This window comes from Oncorhynchus masou, chromosome 11 (assembly GCF_036934945.1).
Source record: "Oncorhynchus masou masou isolate Uvic2021 chromosome 11, UVic_Omas_1.1, whole genome shotgun sequence".
NCBI classification, from domain to species: Eukaryota; Metazoa; Chordata; class Actinopteri; order Salmoniformes; family Salmonidae; genus Oncorhynchus; species Oncorhynchus masou.
The window spans coordinates 29,781,912-29,800,984 of record NC_088222.1 but is presented as its reverse complement, the minus strand read 5'-3'; the positions used below and the strand labels follow the sequence as shown (position 1 = coordinate 29,800,984).

Here is a 19,073-nt window from a genome sequence, read left to right as displayed (position 1 = left end):
CAGGTGTTCTGATGAGTGGTGACATTTTTCATCCTGGAGATATAGTATTTTTACAGCACATTCTGTTTGTTGACATGTGGAAATATGCATTTGTCAGAGGGGTATTCCTGGAAGCCGGATTAGTGATTCCGCAAGATCTGTCAAACAGGAACTTGTGCAAACTCCGACTCCAGAAAGAAAGCTTGAAAGAGAGCCTGATCAGAAACCATAGCAACGAATGCTCTGAAGCAAACGCGCGACCTACTAGGTTAACTTGATCTTAGCCTGTCCTGGTGAATAAATATGGGACCTCTAAGCCAATCAGATACTTGTTCATCATTATGCCCTGTCACTTCTTGGTTAAATCCACTTGACATCGGAGCCTGTGCTGTTCTTCGTGCTTTACAAAGAGAATGTATTTTCTGGACCTCAAATACATCCTTTAGATCTGGGGTTCCCAAAAATTTTCACTCTGGGCTCCCTTTCAAGCTTTGGGGAACATCCCGCACTCCCCTTGCATGCTGCGTCTATTTCTATGGGCACAAGCACTGTTCATGGCACAAACTGTTCACACCCCTCTTGTTCAGAATTTTGCAGGTTAAAGCTTCTGTCCTGCAATTCTACACATTTTGTCATGGTGTACAACGACAATTTTGCAGTTTTATAGCAAATTTTCCCATGTCTAATGTGTATTCATGTAATATTTGAGTGACAAAAGATTTACACATATATGTGGGCAAATTTTTAGCTGACATGGGCTAGTTGATCTGGACATTTATGACAAGTTATAAATAGTTCTCTAAGGTATGCAATGACTAACATGACAAGAGGAAGTGATGATGCACTACCCAATTTTGAAATTGCACCTTGTGCATTCTACTATTACAACTTTCAAGATGAAGTTTAAAGCTGGCCTAATTCACGCTGCAGATTTTCCAACGTCATTGGTGCTAGAGATGGAACACATCCCCCATTCAAAGACCCTCTGGACCAAATGAAGGAGACTACTGTCACGACCTTAGAAAGCTTTTTATGTCTCTATTTTGGTTTGGTCAGGGTGTGATTTGGGTGGGCATTCTATGTTCTATTTTCTATGTTTTTGTATTTCTTTGTTTTGGCCGGGTATGGTTCTCAATCAGGGACAGCTGTCTATCGTTGTCTCTGATTTGGAATCATATTTAGACAGCCTTTTTCCCTTTTGTGTTTGTGGAAGTTAACTTTGTTAGTGGTACATAGCCCTGTAAGCGTCACGGTTGTGGTGTTTGTTGTTTTGTTGGCGACATTTTAAAATAAAATGTACGCTTACCACGCGCACCTTGGTCTCCTTCTTATGACGCCTGTGACAACTATGTGAAAAAAACACATTTTCACAGCATAAATACATGAATGCTGTAACCTACACTTTCACTTTCACCAAATCCTTTTCAGAAACAGTCATTCAATTCAATGATCTTTCTCACTTCTTTTGTCTGTGACTCCCTTGGGGTTACAACTAAACATATAACACATTGTTGCCCGTGTTGTCACGAAAAGCACTATGAATTAAATACATTATTTTTCACCCTACATAGGCTATGGAATGGGCCTACCATTACAATTGTGACATAGGCTACTACAACTTACAGTACATATTAAACCATAGCCTTGACACATATCACCAGTGTTGCAATAAAAGTGCTCTATAAAGTGAAAGCACTATTACTAATCAGGCATGTGTGTCTGCTAGGTCTATTAGATATTGTAATTGTGCCACTTCACTTGCGCATTTTCTCTGTCTGCAATTTCTTCCCAGGCTCCCTCTCTGGTTTTGGCAGTGTCGTTCAATCAAACTTGTCTGTACGTGAGTAAAATAACTGCTAACGGTGTGTCTTTATGAAGGCACATTTATTGTGCTAACTTGACGTTGCTTCACATTACAAGCCACAAGAGAGAGATGCTTTCCTCATGAACACCACAACTCCCCTTTTCAGAGAACAAATGGTAGACTGCCTTTGTTGCAACAGACCTGCTCCTGCCTAGTTCTTCTGGAACATGTCAACATAGTAATCAACATATATTTTCTGTCAACTTTAACCCAAAATGCATATAATTTCTTTTAACACAAATCTACCCCAAAGGTAAGTTAGAACTGTAACGATTTGACAGGTGTTTTTTCATTTTGTTTAACTTTGAGCTCAGTCTTTTGTTCTTGTTGCTTTGACTTATAAGTCCAGTCTTTAACTACTGCTCACCCAGACCTTGTTCTGGGTGTAGCAGGAATATCCATGATTACCTTTGGTGTTGGTGGTTCTGGCAATGCGGTGTGTCACATTATGGGGTATTGTGTGTAGATTGACAAGGGAAAAAATGTATTTAATACATTTTAGAATAAGTCTGTAACATAACAAAATGTGAAAAGTCAAGGGACCTGAATACTTTCCAAATTCACTGTATTTCGCTAAGCGTGAAGACACTTGAATCTTCACCTGCGTAGCGTTGTTGTTCTCGGGTCCATTCATAGGGATGAGGTGATGTCTGTTCCTGCGGACAGACTCGTGGGAAACTTCCACCATGTAGGATTATGGTGCTGCATGTTCCCTCAGCACTGTTCCTGTGACTTTTGAGTCAGTCACACACACCTGTTTTCCAGATGGGAGTCTGCTGAGATTGCTAACTCTGTGACGCTTGTTGAAGCTTTATTGTTCCGCACTCCTCTCTTTTTCCTTTGAGCTGACCATAGCTGTGTTTAAGAGTGATGGGTCTAGCAGCGATGGGAGTGTTGGCACTGTGGTATGAAGCTGTCATCCCATTCTAGAGCGGAGTTGACCGATAGGCCAGCAAAGCAAGTGCGGTCTGCCTCCGTTGCTTTGCGGGAACATTGGACTACTGGTGACATTGCAAGTAACCAGGACCTCAGGTACCCCATGGCAGGCGACGATGGACTTCAGATGAACTATGACTTCCACAGACTTTGTTAGTGACAGGTTTGCGATTTCCATATACCTTGAGAGGTAGGTGGTGATTTTCAGAGTGAACAAGTCTGTTCAGTCTTTGACAGGGTCTCTCAGGAAGTTGTGATGGTATGAGTGGGTGTGGATGTCAGCTCCTCCTTCAGCTCTTTGAAGGCTCTGACTTGGTCGGCTCCCCAGAACCAGTGATTTTTCTTTGAGAATAGGTCTCTGAGAGGTTTGTCATTTTCTGCTAACTGGGGGATGAACTTTCCCAGTTGGTTCACCATTCTTCAAACTCTGCAGCTCGCTGATTTTGGATGGCTTTGCCTTCTCCTTGGCAGCCTCGGTCTTTGCCGGGTCGGGCTGTCCTCCTTTGTCCGAGATGTGACCCAGGAACTTCACTTCCTCCTTTGACAGGTCCATGTTCAGAGTTCAACCGGCTTTTTCCATCTCCTGCAATGCGGCATGAAGTCTTGTATCATGCTCCTCCTGTGTTTGGCCCAAGACCAACACTTCATCCATGTGACAGACCACACCTTCCAGGCCTTCAGTGACCTCTTTCACCATTCTGTTCTGGAAGTGTTCAGGTGCTGAAGCGATGCCAAAAGGCAGACGGTTGAAGTAGTAATGTCCGAAAGGTGTGATGAAGGTTGTTAGTTTAACTGACACCTCAGCTAGCGGGATCTGCGAGAATGTTCGCGTCAAACTCACTGAAGATATTCGCCCCGGCTAGTGAGCCAAGGGTGTGTTCGACAGTGGGAAGTTTGTATTTTTCTCTACACACGGACTCATTGAGACTGGTGAAGTTGACACATATCCGCACGTCACTGTTCTTCTTAAGGACAACCACCATGCCAGCGCACCAGTCCGTGGGCTCCTTTATTCAAGTGACAATCTTGAACCCGTAAACATGCTCTAGCTCTATCTTGACTTGTGGCAGCAATGTCAGAGGAATCTGTCGTGGAGTAAGTAGGGCTCTGCACCAGGTTTCAGCTTGATGGTATATGGTTGTTCTACTGTGCCAAAACCACTGCACAGCTTAGGATAGCTTTCTTTCAGTGTCTGTAAATCAATGCTGTTGAGTCGAGCAACTAGCTCAAGCTTTATGATCGCTGGTCTGCCTAGTAAAGCTGTGTAGATCTCGGATATATACCTCCTCCAGTGTCTCCTTTTCTCCCTTTCTTAGATCCAGACTTGTGTCACGCCGATCACGTCCAGCGGCACTCTTCCTGGTTCTATCAGAGGTTTTGTTGGTTTTTGTAGAGCTGGCTTGCTGGTTCCTGCAAAAATGTGATTGAACACATTGTCTGGGATAACAGTCACATCGGCACCAGTGTCTATTTAGAATTTGACATTTCTAAATGTGATCCCAGACAATGTGTTCATGAGCCGTAAACAACATTTCTTCACGTTTACGGCTCATGATGACATACACACATGTTGGTAATGTCCATTTTTCCCACAGGAGTGACACACTATTTCATTAGCTGTACACTGTGCTCTTGGATGTGCACTTTGACTGATTTTTGTCATTAGCATTTTCATGGCTAGCTTTCTCAAGCTGGAATTTCAGTTTCCACTCGCTGCCTTTCCACCTCACAGGCAGCCTTACTGCTTTTTCACTTCTTCAATTTGCCTTTGTAACGGATGTGAAACTAAGCTAGCTTAGTTAGCGGTGCGCACTAAATAGCGTTTCAATCAGTGACGTCACCTGCTCTGAGACCTTGAAGTAGTAGTTCCCCTTACTCTGCAAGGGCCGCGGCTTTTGTGGAGCGATGGGTAACGATGTTTCGTGGGTGACTGTTGTTGATGTGTGCAGAGGGTCACTGGTTCACGCCCGGGTATGGGCGAGGGGACGGTCTAAAGTTACACCTTGCCATCACTAATTAGTTCATTGTGCAAAAGTCCATAGTTGCAATACTCTGCTATGGCATATAAGGCCATATAAATCAAATCAAATTTTATTTGTCACATACACATGGTTAGCAGATGTTAATGAGAGTATAGCGAAATGCTTGTGCTTCTAGTTCCGACAATGCAGTAATAACCAACAATGAATCTAACTAACAATTCCAAAACTACTGTCTTATACACAAGTGTAAGGGGATAAGAATATGTACATAAAGATATATGGATGAGTGATGGTACAGAGCAGCATAGGCAAGGTACAGTAGATGGTATCGAGTACAGTATATACATATGAGATGAGTATGTAAACAAAGTGGCATAGTTAAAGTGGCTAGTGATACATGTATTACATAAGGATGCAGTAGATCACATATGTCAGAGTCAAGGCCTGCGGGCCACATCCGGCCCGCGAGAAGGTTTTTTACGGCCCCTGGGATGATCTTGATTTATTATTAGAACCGGCCCGCAGACCGCAGCAAGCCGGCAGCCCGCAGATCTTTTACACGCACCAATACTACATTTCCCACAATGCAACGGTGACGCACCGAGCAGTAGGCTGCTTCATTTCAATATTTATTGGCACAGTCGTCAGCATCACAGTAAAATTAACTTTCAGATACCCATCAAAAATGGCAAAACGGAAGGTGGACACTGAGAACCGGGGGTTTCAAACAAGGTGGGAGTCGGAGTATATGTTCACGGAGGTAGCTGGAAAACCTGTGTGTCTTCTGTGTGGAGAAAGTGTGGCGGTACTGAAAGAGTATAATCTGAGACGACATTATGAAACGAAACACGCGGACAAAAACAAGAATATGGACATGGAACAAAGGCTACAAAAGGCAGAGGAATTAAAACGAGGCCTCAAATCTCGACAGGCTCTGTTCAAAAAAGCCAAATCACAAGGCCAGGCTGCTGTCAAGGCCAGTTTTATTTTGGCAGAAGAGATCGCTAAATCAGCCCGGCCATTTACGGAGGGGGATTTCATCAAAAACTGCATGATTAAAGTTTGTGACGTTTGCCCAGAAAAAAGGCAACTCTTTTTAAATGTGAGTCTGAGCAGAAACACCATTGCCGAGAGAGTAGACCAGTTGTCCATCAATCTAAAAGAGCAGCTTGTGAAAAAGGGAAAAGATTTCATTGCATATTCCTTGGCTGTGGATGAGAGCACCGACATTTCTGACATTGCCCAGTTGTCAATTTTCATCCGCAAGTGGACTCCAGCCTAAGCGTGACAGAGGAGTTTTTGGCTTTACGTCCTATGCATGGCACAACTACGGGGCATGATTTGTATGAAGAGGTGTCAAGATGTGTAAATGAGATGGAGCTGCCTTGGGAAAAACTCGTGGGTTTGACAACCGACGGAGCACCTGCGATGTGTGGACACAGGAGCGGACTGGTGGCGAAGATACGGGAAAAGATGCAAGAGGAAAACGCGACAGGTGAGCTGACAGCTTATCATTGTATCATACACCAGGAAGCGTTGTGCGGTAAAGCCTTGAAAATGGAGCATGTAATGAGCATCATCACGCGCACAGTTAACTTTATCAGAGCCAAAGGTTTGAATCACCGCCAGTTCAAGGCATTTCTGCGGAGTTAGAAACGGAGCATGGTGATTTGCCTTATCACACAGAGGTGCGATGGCTAAGCCAGGGAAAGGTGCTTCAAAGATGTTTCGAGCTTCGTGAGGAGATTTGTCTGTTCTTGGACAGCAAAGGGAAAGACACAACACAACTCCGAGACGAAATGTTTCTGTGTGAAATGGCTTTTCTGTGTGACATTACGAGTCATCTGAATGCAATGAACTTGCAGCTGCAGGGTCGGGATCATGTCATCTCTGATATGTACAGTACAGTGAAGGCATTTAAAACCAAACTGACTCTGTGGGAGACGCAGATGCGGAAAGAAAATTTGAGCCACTTTCCCAGCTGCCAGACCATGAAAGAGAAGCTCTCTACCAGTGCGTTCCCGAGCGCACAGTTGGCTGATAAAATAGGTATGCTTGCCGCTGACTTTCGACGCCGATTTGCTGACTTTGAAGCACAAAAAAGCAGGTTGGAACTGCTCGGTAACCCATTTGCTGTTGACGTGGAAAGCTCACCACCAAACCTCCAAATGGAGTTGATTGACCTCCAATGCAATGATGCACTGAGGGCAAAATATGCGGCAGTGGGTGCTGCGGAGTTCGCCCGTTTCCTCCCCGACACAATGCCCCAGCTGCGCATCCAGGCTGCTCAAACGTTGTCTATGTTTGGCAGCACATACCTGTGTGAACAACTTTTTTTCTTTGATGAACCTGAACAAAACATCACACAGAAGTCGACTTACTGCTGAACACCTCCACTCAATTCTGAGGATTTCCTCAGCTCAGAGCCTTACCCCGAACATTGATGAACTTGTGGAAAAGATGGGACACCACCAAGTATCACCCTCAACCTCAAACAAGTGAACATTACTGTGCAATCACATATTTAGAGTTTTTACTCAGTTCAAGTTTAAAAGTTAAAGTTTAATATTTGTTTTCACTGCATGTTACTTCTCCTTAAACAAAGTGTTGTTTTTGATTAATAGATTTTTGCACTTTATTTTATTGTATTTCAATCCAATTATATTTTAAAAATATTTCAGTTGAGTGGATGATAGAAAATTGCTATTATTGTTTTTTTCTTTGAAGTAAATTTAGCCCACTGTTGCTAAAATAGAAAATATAGGCTACTGATGGTGCCTTGAATACCGGTTTCTTTCATTTAATGTTCATGTTATGGGGATTTTTATATAAAGGAAATTTGTCTTTTGTGTCTGTTGAAAATTAAAGATTACTGACAGAGCCATAAGAAAATATTGCTTTATTTATCTGATCATATTGGAATATATTTGTTAGGTTTTCAGTAGGTTCAATTAGGTTCACTAGACTATATGCGTCATTTAAAAAATTTTCAATGAACATTCGAACAGTCCGGCCCTCGGCTTGTAGCTAAATTTTTTATTTGGCCCTCCGTCCATTTGACTTTGACACCCCTGCAGTAGATGATAGAGTACAGTATATACGTATACATATGAGATTAATAATGTAGGGTATGTAAACATTATATTAGGTAGCATTGTTTAAAGTGGCTAGTGATATATTTTACATCATTTCCCATCAATTCCCATTATTAAAGTGGCTGGAGTTGAGTCAGTGTGTTGGCAGCAGCCACTCAATGTTAGTGGTTGCTGTTTAACAGTCTGATGGCCTTGAGATAGAAGCTGTTTTTCAGTCTCTCGGTCCCAGCTTTGATGCACCTGTACTGACCTCGCCTTCTGGATGATAGCGGAGTGAACAGGCAGTGGCTCAAGTGGTTGTTGTCCTTGATGATCTTTATGTAACATCGGGTGGTGTAGGTGTCCTGGAGGGCAGGTAGTTTGCCCCCCGGTGATGCGTTGTGCAGACCTCACTACCCTCTGGAGAGCCTTACAGTTGTGGGCGGAGCAGTTGCCGTACCAGGCGGTGATACAGCCCGCCAGGATGCTCTCGATTGTGCATCTGTAGATGTTTGTGAGTGCTTTTGGTGACAAGCCAAATTTCTTCAGCCTCCTGAGGTTGAAGAGACGCTGCTGCGCCTTCTTCACGATGCTGTCTGTGTGAGTGGACCAATTCAGTTTGTCTGTGATGTGTATGCCGAGGAACTTAAAGCTTACTACCCTCTCCACTACTGTTCCATCGATGTGGATAGGGGGGTGTTCTCTCTGCTGTTTCCTGAAGTCCACAATCATCTCCTTAGTTTTGTTGACGTTGAGTGTGAGGTTATTTTCCTGACACCACACTCCGAGGGCCCTCACCTCCTCCCTGTTGGCCGTCTCGTCATTGTTGGTAATCAAGCCTACCACTGTTGTGTTGTCCGCAAACTTGATGATTGAGTTGGAGGCGTGCGTGGCCACACAGTCGTGGGTGAACAGGGAGTACAGGAGAGGGCTCAGAACGCACCCTTGTGGGGCCCCAGTGTTGAGGATCAGCGGGGTGGAGATGTTGTTGCCTACCCTCAACACCTGGGGGCGGCCCGTCAGGAAGTCCAGTACACAGATGCACAGGGCGGGGTCGAGACCCAGGGTCTCGAGCTTGATGACGAGCTTGGAGGGTACTATGGTGTTAAATGCCGAGCTGTAGTCGATGAACAGCATTCTCACATAGGTATTCCTCTTGTCCAGATGGGATAGGGCAGTGTGCAGTGTGGTTGAGATTGCATCGTCTGTGGACCTATTTGGGCGGTAAGCAAATTGGAGTGGGTCTAGGGTGTCAGGTAGGGTGGACGTCATATGGTCCTTGACTAGTCTCTCAAAGCACTTCATGATGACGGAAGTGAGTGCTACGGGGCGGTAGTCGTTTAGCTCAGTTACCTTAGCTTTCTTGGGAACAGAAACAATGGTGGCCCTCTTGAAGCATGTGGGAACAGCAGACTGGTATAGGGATTGATTGAATATGTCCGTAAACACACCAGCCAGCTGGTCTGCGCATGCTCTGAGGGCGCGGCTGGGGATGCCGTCTGGGCCTGCAGCCCTGCGAGGGTTAACACATTTAAATGTTTTACTCACCTCGGCTGCAGTGAAGGAGAGTCCGCATATTTTCGTTGCAGGCCGTGTCAGTGGCACTGTATTGTCCTCAAAGCGGGCAAAAAAGTTATTTAGTCTGCCTGGGAGCATGACATCCTGGTCCGTGACTGGGCTGGTTTTCTTTTTGTAGTCCGTGATTGACTGTAGACCCTGCCACATACCTCTTGTGTCTGAGCCGTTGAATTGAGATTCTACTTTGTCTCTATACTGACGCTTAGCTTGTTTGAAAGCCTTGCGGAGGGAATAGCTGCACTGTTTGTATTCGGTCATGTTACCAGTCACCTTGCCCTGATTAAAAGCAATGGTTTGCGCTTTCAGTTTCATACGAATGCTGCCATCAATCCACGGTTTCTGGTTTGGGAATGTTTTAATCGTTGCTATGGGAACGACATCTTCAACGCACGTTCTAATGAACTCGCACACCGAATCAGCGTATTCGTCAATGTTGTTGTCTGACGCAATACGAAACATATCCCAGTCCACGTGATGGAAGCAGTCTTGGAGTGTGGAATCAGCTTGGTCGGACCAGCGTTGGACATACCTCAGCGTGGGAGCTTCTTGTTTTAGTTTCTGTCTGTAGGCAGGGATCAGCAAAATGGATTCATGGTCAGCTTTTCCGAAAGGAGGGCGTGGCAGGGCCTTATATGCGTCGCGGAAGTTAGAATAACAATGATCCAAGGTTTTGCCAGCCCTGGTTGCGCAATCGATATGCTGATACAATTTAGTGAGTCTTGTTTTCAGATTAGCCTTGTTAAAATCCCCAGCTACAATGAATGCAGCCTCAGGATGTATGGATTCCAGTTTGCAAAGAGTCAAATAAAGTTCGTTCAGAGCCATCGATGTGTCTGCTTGGGGGGGAATATATACGGCTGTGATTATAATCGAAGAGAATTCTCTTCGAGATAATAGATAGATAATAGATCATGCGGTCGACATTTGATTGTGAGGAATTCTAAATCAGGTGAACAGAAGGATTTGAGTTCCTGTATGTTTCTGTGATCACACCACGTCTCGTTAGCCATAAGGCATACGCCCCCGCCCCTCTTCTTACCAGAAAGATGTTTGTTTCTGTCGGCGCGATGCGTGGAGAAACCCGCTGGTTGCACCGACTTCGATAGCGTCTCTCCAGTGAGCCATGTTTCCGTGAAGCAAAGAACGTTACAGTCTCTGATGTCCCACTGGAATGCTACCCTTGCTCGGATTTCATCAACCTTGTTGTCAAGAGACTGGACATTGGCGAGAAAAATGCTAGGGAGTGGTGCACGATGTGCCCGTCTCCGGAGTCTGACCAGAAGACCGCCTCGTTTCCCTCTTTTACGGAGTCGTTTTTTTGGGTCGCCGGCAGGGATCCATTCCGTTGTCCTGGGTGAAAGGCAGAACACAGGATCCGCTTCGCAAAAGTCATATTCTTGGTCGTACTGATGGTGAGTTGACGCTGATCTTATATTCAGTAGTTCTTCTCGACTGTATGTAATGAAACCTAAATGACCTGTGGTACTAATGTAAGAAAGGAACGCGAAGCGAGGCGGCCATCTCTGTCGGCGCCGGAAGTTAACCAGGAAAAGATTCCACGATTTAAAATAACATGTTAAAGTGTGCTCTCATAGATCACAATAAAGAATCCATGAAATCCGTCTCTTTGTCCATACTGTTTTTGCTCGAGTTCATTTAGGTTTAGACCCCTCAAAATGTAATCTGCTTCATCGCCTATACAGTACGAGAGTATTTATATGGTTCTCCTCAGTAGATGTGTGAAGATTACTCTCATTATGAAAGTGCTCAAACCTCCTAATCCTTTTGGTTCAGGGTAGCCTAGTGGTTAGAGTGTTGGACTAGTAACTGAAAGGTTGCAAGTTCAAACCCCCGAGCTGACAAGGTACAAATCTGTCGTTCTGCCCCTGAACAGGCAGTTAACCCACTGTTCCTAGGCCGTCATTGAAAATAAGAATTTGTTCTTAACTGACTTGCCTAGTAAAATAAAGTAAAAAATAAAAAAATTCTTGAGGTTTAGACAAATCTAACCGCTCCGGCGGCTGTATGCTAAATGTAACACCGGACCTGTATCTGCGTGTATCTGTGCCCCTCCTGCTACACCTTGCACGGGTGGCTCCTGGTGGCTGCTGCACTTCTCCCGTGATGTCTTCCATGCTGATTAGCATCCTTGATTTTCTTCCCCAAACTTTTCAACCCGGTACTGTAAGCTAAACTCTGTTAGCAAATACACTCATTCTAGTCCACTTCTGATACCATGTCATGTAATCAAACTTGTCTGTACGTGAGTAAAATAACTACTAACGGTGTGTCTTTACGATGGCACATTTATTGCTAACTTGACATTGCTTCACATTACAAGCCCCATGAGAGAGAGATGCTTTCCTCTTGGACCCCTACATTCCCACAGGCCATCTTTAGCATATGGCCAATCAGGATGCAATATGCAAGTAACACTACAGACCGTGGCAGATGTTTTACATTTTTTGTGAATATGTGAACATATTTGTATATTGTTTCTTGTTCTAGATCAACCAACCTGCGGTTCGCCTAATACAGTGCATTTGGAAAGTATTCAGACCCCTTGACTTTTTCCACATTTTAATGTTACAGTCTTATTCTAAAATGGATTAAATACATGTTTTTCCTCATCAATCTACACACAATACCCCGTAATGACAAAGCGAAAAGATGTTTAAGAATTTTTTTGCAAATGTAAAAAAAATGTAATACTTTATTTACATACGTTTTAATACCCTTTGCTATGAGATTTTAAATTGAGCTCCGGTGCATCCTGTTTCCATTGATCATCCTTGATGTTTCTACAACTTGATTGGAGTCCACCTGTGGTAAATTAAATTGCTTAGACATGATTTGGAAAGGCACCACCTGTCTATATAAGGTCTGACAGTTATCAGTGCATGTCAGAGCAAAAACCAAGACATGAGGTCAAAAGAATTGTCCTTAGAGCTCTGAGAGAGTATTGCGTTGAGGCACAAATCTGGGGAAGGGTACCAAAAAATGTCTGCAACATTGAAAGTCTCCAAGAACACGGTGGCCTCCGTCATTCTTAAATGGAAGAAGTTTAGAAGCACCAAGACTCTTCCTAGAGCTGGCAGCCCGGCCAAACTGAGCAATCAGGGGAGAAGGGCATTGGTCAGGGAGGTGACCAAGAATCCGATGGTCACTCTGACAGAGCTCCAGAGTTCCTTTGAGGACATGGGAGAACCTTACAGAAAGACAACCATCTCTGCAGCACTCCTCCAATCAGGCCTTTATGGTAGAGTGGCCAGACGGAAGCCCCTCCTCAGTAAAAGGCACATCACAGCCCGCTTGGAGTTTACAAATAGGCACCCAAAGACTCTCAGAACATGAGAAACAAGATTGTCTGATCTGATGAAACGAAGATTCAACTCTTTGACCTGAATGCCAAGCGTCATGTCTGGAGGAAACCTGGCACCATTCCTTCGGTGAAGCATGGTGGTGGCAGCATCATGCTTAAGGGATGTTTTTCAGTGCAGGGACTGGGAGACTAGTCAGAATCGAGTGAAAGATGAACGGAGCAAAGTACAGAGAGATCCTTGATGTGCTCTGCTCATGAGTGCTCAGGACTTCAAACTGGGGGTGAAGGTTCACCTTCCAACAGGACAACGTCCCTAAGCACACAGCCAAGACAACGCAGGAGTGGCTTCAGGTCAAGTCTCTGAACCTGACAGAGCATGAGAGGATCTACTGAGAAGAATGAGAGAATCTCCCCAAATACAGGTGTGCCAAGCTTGTAGCGTCATACCCATGAAGATTTGACGCTGTAATCTCTGTGTTTCAACAAAGTACTGAGTAAAGGGTCTGAATACTTATGTAAATATGATATTTCAGTTGTTTATTTGTACCTAGGGTAGAAACCTGGTGGGGAGGATGGACAGGAGACAGATCTGGATCCACTGGGCATTGAGGATGAGGTCCTGGAGCCCTAACCCCAGTTCTGACAGAAAATCCGGTGAATGGCTTTGAAGCAGTTACAATGTCTATTATCAAGACTGTAAGGTGTAATTTAAAAGGCAGGGAGGAAGGTCAAAGTAACCAGATAGAGTTGCACTGGAAGGACAGCAATTCCTTGTGCATGTCCGGACTCTCACATAAGTCAAGTCTCAACTATCAGCACTCAAGTGCTTCCTCCCAGTCTCAAAGCAACTCAAAGGTCAACCCCAGACGCTCAAGTGTGTCATCTGTCAAGAGACAAGAGGCTGCGGCGGAAGTTGCTGCTAACCAGCTAGAAGTAATGGTTAAGCAAGAACGCCAACTAGAAGAGCTTCAGAGACTTGAAGATGAAGATAAGAAGAGGGCAGCGGAGCAAGAAGCTGAGGCTGTGAAACGCAGCTTAGAAGAAGCTAGGCTGCGAGTCAAGTTAGAGGTAGAAAATGCTGCCAGACGAAGGACGCTAGAAGACAAGCGTAGAGAGTTAGAGCGCCTAGAAGTGCTCAAGAAACTAAATGCTGCCAAGGCGCGAATGCAAGTGTATGAGCAAGATGAAAACTCAGAGGACGAGAAGAGAGAACTACTCTCTAACTGCAAATCTGTGAAAGAAGTCATGCACAGACGTGGCTCATTTCACAGTCTCTCACCACAACATGTTGTGACAAGCACACAGCAAGAAGATGGCACCAAGACCATGTTCAGGTTACTAGCGGAATCAATCAGTGAAAGCCGCCTCCCCATACCAGAACAAGTAACATTCAATGGAGAACCACTCTCGTTCACTGACTGGAAGGTCTCTTCTCAGACTCTGATAGACAGGAAGAACATACCAGCAACTGAGAAGATATATTACTTGAGAAAATATATTGGTGGGCCTGCCAAGAAAGCCATCGAAAGTTACTTTATGTTAGGAACAGAGTCAGCCTACTATGCTGCATGGACCATTCTTGAAGAAAGGTACGGAAACAAATTCCTCATCGCCAAGTCCTTCAGAGATAAGCTCAATGCATGGCCTAAGATAGGATCCAAGGACAGTCTTGAACTTAGAGACCTTGTAGACTTTCTTCGCAGCTGTGAGGCTGCTATGTCTCAGAATAAGGGCCTGGAGGTGCTTAATGACTGTAATGAAAACCAAGTCACCTCGGCCCTAGCTAACAAAACATACAGTACAGATAAATTCTTCAAATTCATTATCTTACACAATATTTTATCACAGCACTGGCAAACCATGGTTGGTGAACGCTCTGACCTTTGTCCCATCATAAGAAGGTTTATGTCCATTCTAATATTATAAATCCTAATTTATAATTCTATACCCATGTGGCTCAGTTGGTAGAGCATGGTGATAGCAATGCCATGGTTGTGAGTTTGATTCCCACAGGGTACCAGTATGAAAATGTATCCACTTGCTATTCCCCACCAGCTGTCGTCACGCTGGACCATGTTCCTGAAGCTGAGAAGAGAGGACTGAATGTAACTTTGTAGAGTTTGATATTTTAGTCTACTAAGGTTTTGTAAGATGATCTAGACTGGTCTAGCCTGTGAACCAGTTGTCTGGTTCAGACTGGCTTACCTTGACATACTCATGGTGGTTCTGCTCCAGTGTCTCCAGATTCATAGGCAGGTAGAGAAACAGAAACAGTAAAATAAGACTTAGAAAGTCCAAGTCACATCTCAAACTTCCTTCATCTGTGTCTCGCATCTCCCTCCCTGTCATACCAGTGATGGCTGTACAACAGGGTTGTCGATAGCTCAATGGCTGTGTGCGTGCAGCAGTTTGCTCCCCATGACGGGCCCTATCCAGTCACCTTGAACTCTCCCAGCTCTTGACCCCCCCCCCCCCTTGGACACAGAAAGTCTTCAAACACACACACTGCAGTGCTGCACATCTACGGTCCATACACAGAGCACACACAATTCAAGTAGCTATCAAGCAAACACATCCTCACATGACTAGCTAGTAGCCTATAAGTAAGTAACGTTAGCCTGTGTATAAATGGTTAGCTAACTAGACACACAATACAATATCAAGTAGTTACTTAGCTAGCTAGCTTCAAATGCTAGCTAGAGATTGTAGTTGTCACGTGCACAGCCGCTAGGTAACAATAGCTGTCTACAGAATTACAATTATCAAGTCACTCAACTAACAGTTGTAATGATTTGACCAAGAACACAAATTACACTCAACGGAGACTGTGTGGCTAGCTACTGTAGCTGCACTAGGAACAATAAATGCACCCAGTTCGGCAATACCCTCCCTTTCCCCGCCTACCTTGATAATGCTTGTTTTCCGATATCCAAAGTGAAGAAAGCAGAACAAAAAAGGCAGATTTCTGTAAATTTCACACATCTTGAAATAACAGATGACCAGTGGTGAAATTATTCTGTCATGCTGCTTAATGAAGGATACCCATTGGCCACAATATACACTGACCTAATTCAGTAGTCAATTCAACATCATCTTTTCTCTCCTATTAAGTCCTGTAGCTAACTACATGTCAGAGCTGTGCCTATACCCGACAACCCTCGTCTCACTGCCTTGACCTGTTGCTGCGTCTCTTCCTAGTCTCTGTGAATGAGTAATTACGAATGTTGTTACAACCAGCAGCACATACTGAGTGTCTGTCTCTCTCGGTCTTGTCTCCAAAACAGACACTAATCTAGACCAGTGTGCAAAATTAAATAATGAAATGTAGTGTTGAAACCAATTCACCCAAACCAAGCCACGTTCAATCTGACCCAGAACGCAGTTCCACCTCGAAATGACAGCCCTGGGTTTTCCAACCCCTTGGTGATCAAGGTGCTTTACCCTCTCTGATGAATAACCCTGTTCTGAAGCAGTACTCTAAAATCAGTATAATCTCTGTGACATACCAGTGTCTTTCAGATCACATCTTTTGGACTGGCTGGAGGAATGACCACCAAGAAGACTGTGTGGAGAACACTAACACAACTCCTGACAAATGCCATGAACTGGAGAGGGGCCAATGGGAAGGAGGCATTCGAACCACTTGCCCCGGTGGCACTGTTTTTTTCACAAGGTATGGGTCTCTCTCTCTGGATTTGAATTAAACTAGTGCTTCTATTTAATGATTTTACCTACCATATTTCTCAGTGTTGAGGCAAAATACAAAACCTCTCTTTTGGAAACAAAATGATCACATGATATGATTTTATTCATATACAGGTTTAAGCTCATGATATTATTGAGTTGATGCAAAAGGGACAAACTGGCTTTTTCATAACAAATGAAAGAAGAAAAAACATTCTGGATTCAATGACCAACAGTGGGAATAGATTAATACTCCTTTAAAAGTGCCTTCCCAGTAAAACAATCTTGAATCCTCCCTCTGTTGTCTCTGTTTTCTGCAGGTGCCTACATCAATGCTCAGATAGAGGAGACAGTAATCAGTGATGGTCTAACATGTGTTGAGTCATACTGCTTTTTTAAATAACTTTGCATGGGTGAGTTGGATTAATGAATGGTCCATTGTGTGTCTACAACTGTCTCCGCAAAGGCAGGAAAAGACATGCACTGCTGTGAAGGATCCTGCCTGACCCAAATGCTTCAAATGGCACAGTTACTGGCACAGGCTGTCTATTTGACAGGCATTTATCAAAAGGAAACCACCAGAACACTATCCCTAAAAACAGTGAATAAAGTGATTGTTTGATTGAACCCGTTTTATCATAGATTAATTACATGTTGACTACATATTTTGTTACCCTTTCCTAATATAATTTCATAAATCCTGACTGCTAGCTCTAGTTTAGACTTGTCTGGCACAAACACAACATACCGCCATTCCCATCCTGTTTCATTTTATGTATCTCATTATTAATAATTTACATAAACATCTGTGTGTGCTGCATTGTGGTATTTTTTTCCTGTGTTGACAGTTGTAATGGTCAAAATAATAAGCATTAGAAATGTATTTATACATTTTCTTTCTTTGATTTTGGTCTAGGTGCCAGTTCCCACATCATAAGTTGTGTACTCTGCAGTTTGTACCCTTTATATAATATTACTTGTTGATGAAAAGGAAATTATAGGATGTAAAACAAGGATCATCAACTAGATTCAGCTGCGTGACTATTTTTTATTGAGTGGTCAGAACATAATAAAAATATTTTTAGAATGCATATTGACCGCAAGAAGCCAAAACAGATATATTTGACTAAAACATAACATTTTCAAACCTTGATTACATTGCCCTGTGAAGGGTGCTGTCTTTCGGATGCGACGTTAAAATGAGTGTCCTGACTCTGTGACTCTGTGGAGATGGTTGTCCTTCTGGAAGGTTCTCCCATTATGGCAGCACTCCACCAATAAGGCCTTTGTGATAGAGTGGCCAGACAGAAGCCACTCAGTAAAAGGCACATGACAGCCCGCCTGGTTTGACAAAGGCACCCAAAGGACAATTGACCATGAGAAACAAGATTCTCTGGTCTGATGAAACCAAGATTAAACTCTTTGGCCTGAATGCCAAGCGTCACATCTGGAGGAAACCTGGTGTAACAGTATAACTTTAGACCGTCCCCTCGCCCATACCCAGGCGCGAACCAGGGACCCTCTGCACACATCAACAACAGTCACCCACGAAGCATCGTTACCCATCGCTCCACAAAAGCCACGGCCCTTGCAGAGCAAGGGGAACCACTACTTCAAGGTCTCAGAGCAAGTGACGTCACCGATTGAAACGCTATTTAGCGCGCACCGCTAACTAAGCTAGCCGTTTCACACCCGTTACACTGGCACCATCCCTACGGTGAAGCATGGTGGCAGCATCATGCTGTGGGGATGTTTTTCAGTGACAGGGACTGGTAGACTAGTCAGAATCAAGTGAAAGATGAACAGAGCAAAGTACAAACCTGCTGGACCTCAGACTGGGGCGAAGGTTTACCATCCACGTCTGCATCTGTCATATCTCTGACTCTACATTTTAAAAATGACACTGTCTGAAATAAATTCCATAAAGTTATTTCTGTCCCAGCCTCTTCCCTGGGTGAAACAGTGACTCCTACCAGATCTAAGAGCCTGTATTGTACTGTATTACTAAGCAATGCTCCACATGCTCTTGTTTCAACTTGGGGTGGCATAGGTCATCGACACACTTATACCTCTACAGCTACATATGTAAGTACATTTTACATCAGGGTTCCCCAGCTGGTGGGCAGAATTTGGCACACGGGTGGTTTTATTTTCGGAAACACCAGGAAATCAGTTCCAATGGATTTTAATTTGGAAATATGTTCCAAGCATTCCGTTGCATAATAGAGAGACATACAGTGCATTCAAAAAGTTTTCAGACCCCTTGACCTTTTCCACATTTTGTTACGTTACAGCCTTATCAGAAAATACATTGTATTTTTCCCCTTAATCTACACCCATAATGACCATGTGAAAACAGGTTTTTATAATTGTTTCCAAATGTGTGTGTGTGTGTGTGTGTGTATATATATATTAAAAAAGGAAATATCACACACAATATCACATTACTTAAGTATTCGGACCCTTTACTAAGTACTTTTGCAGCCTCATCTTCTTCTTCTGTGGGTTTTACGGCAGACTACACTGCCGCCACCAACTAGACGATTTGAGCCCCCCCCCCCAAAAGAAATGTTTAAAAAATAAATACATGTATCCATACGTAATAGTAAAACTAACTTAATCCACCCTAATAAAAATAGTACATTCTCAAAACA

The 19,073-nt window shown here is 43.8% G+C and overlaps 1 protein-coding gene across 2 annotated transcripts; it reads left to right on the top strand.

Annotated features, from left to right (window-relative positions):
* The first annotated feature begins 1,957 nt into the window (after positions 1–1,957).
* On the top strand, positions 1,958–18,486 carry LOC135548474 (uncharacterized). Of its 2 annotated transcripts, XR_010456832.1 has the most exons (3): positions 1,958–2,096; positions 16,245–16,408; positions 16,740–18,486. XR_010456832.1 is itself a non-coding variant. In XM_064978107.1 (2 exons), the coding sequence occupies exon 1, from the start codon at positions 13,414–13,416 to the stop codon at positions 14,659–14,661; it is 1,248 nt and encodes a 415-aa protein (XP_064834179.1). In that variant the 5' UTR covers positions 11,208–13,413; the 3' UTR covers positions 14,662–16,408; positions 16,740–18,486. The 2 variants fall into 2 exon arrangements, 1 of the variants encoding a protein (XP_064834179.1); XM_064978107.1 differs by lacking the exon at positions 1,958–2,096 and having other exon boundaries at positions 11,208–16,408.
* Positions 18,487–19,073: the final 587 nt, after the last annotated feature.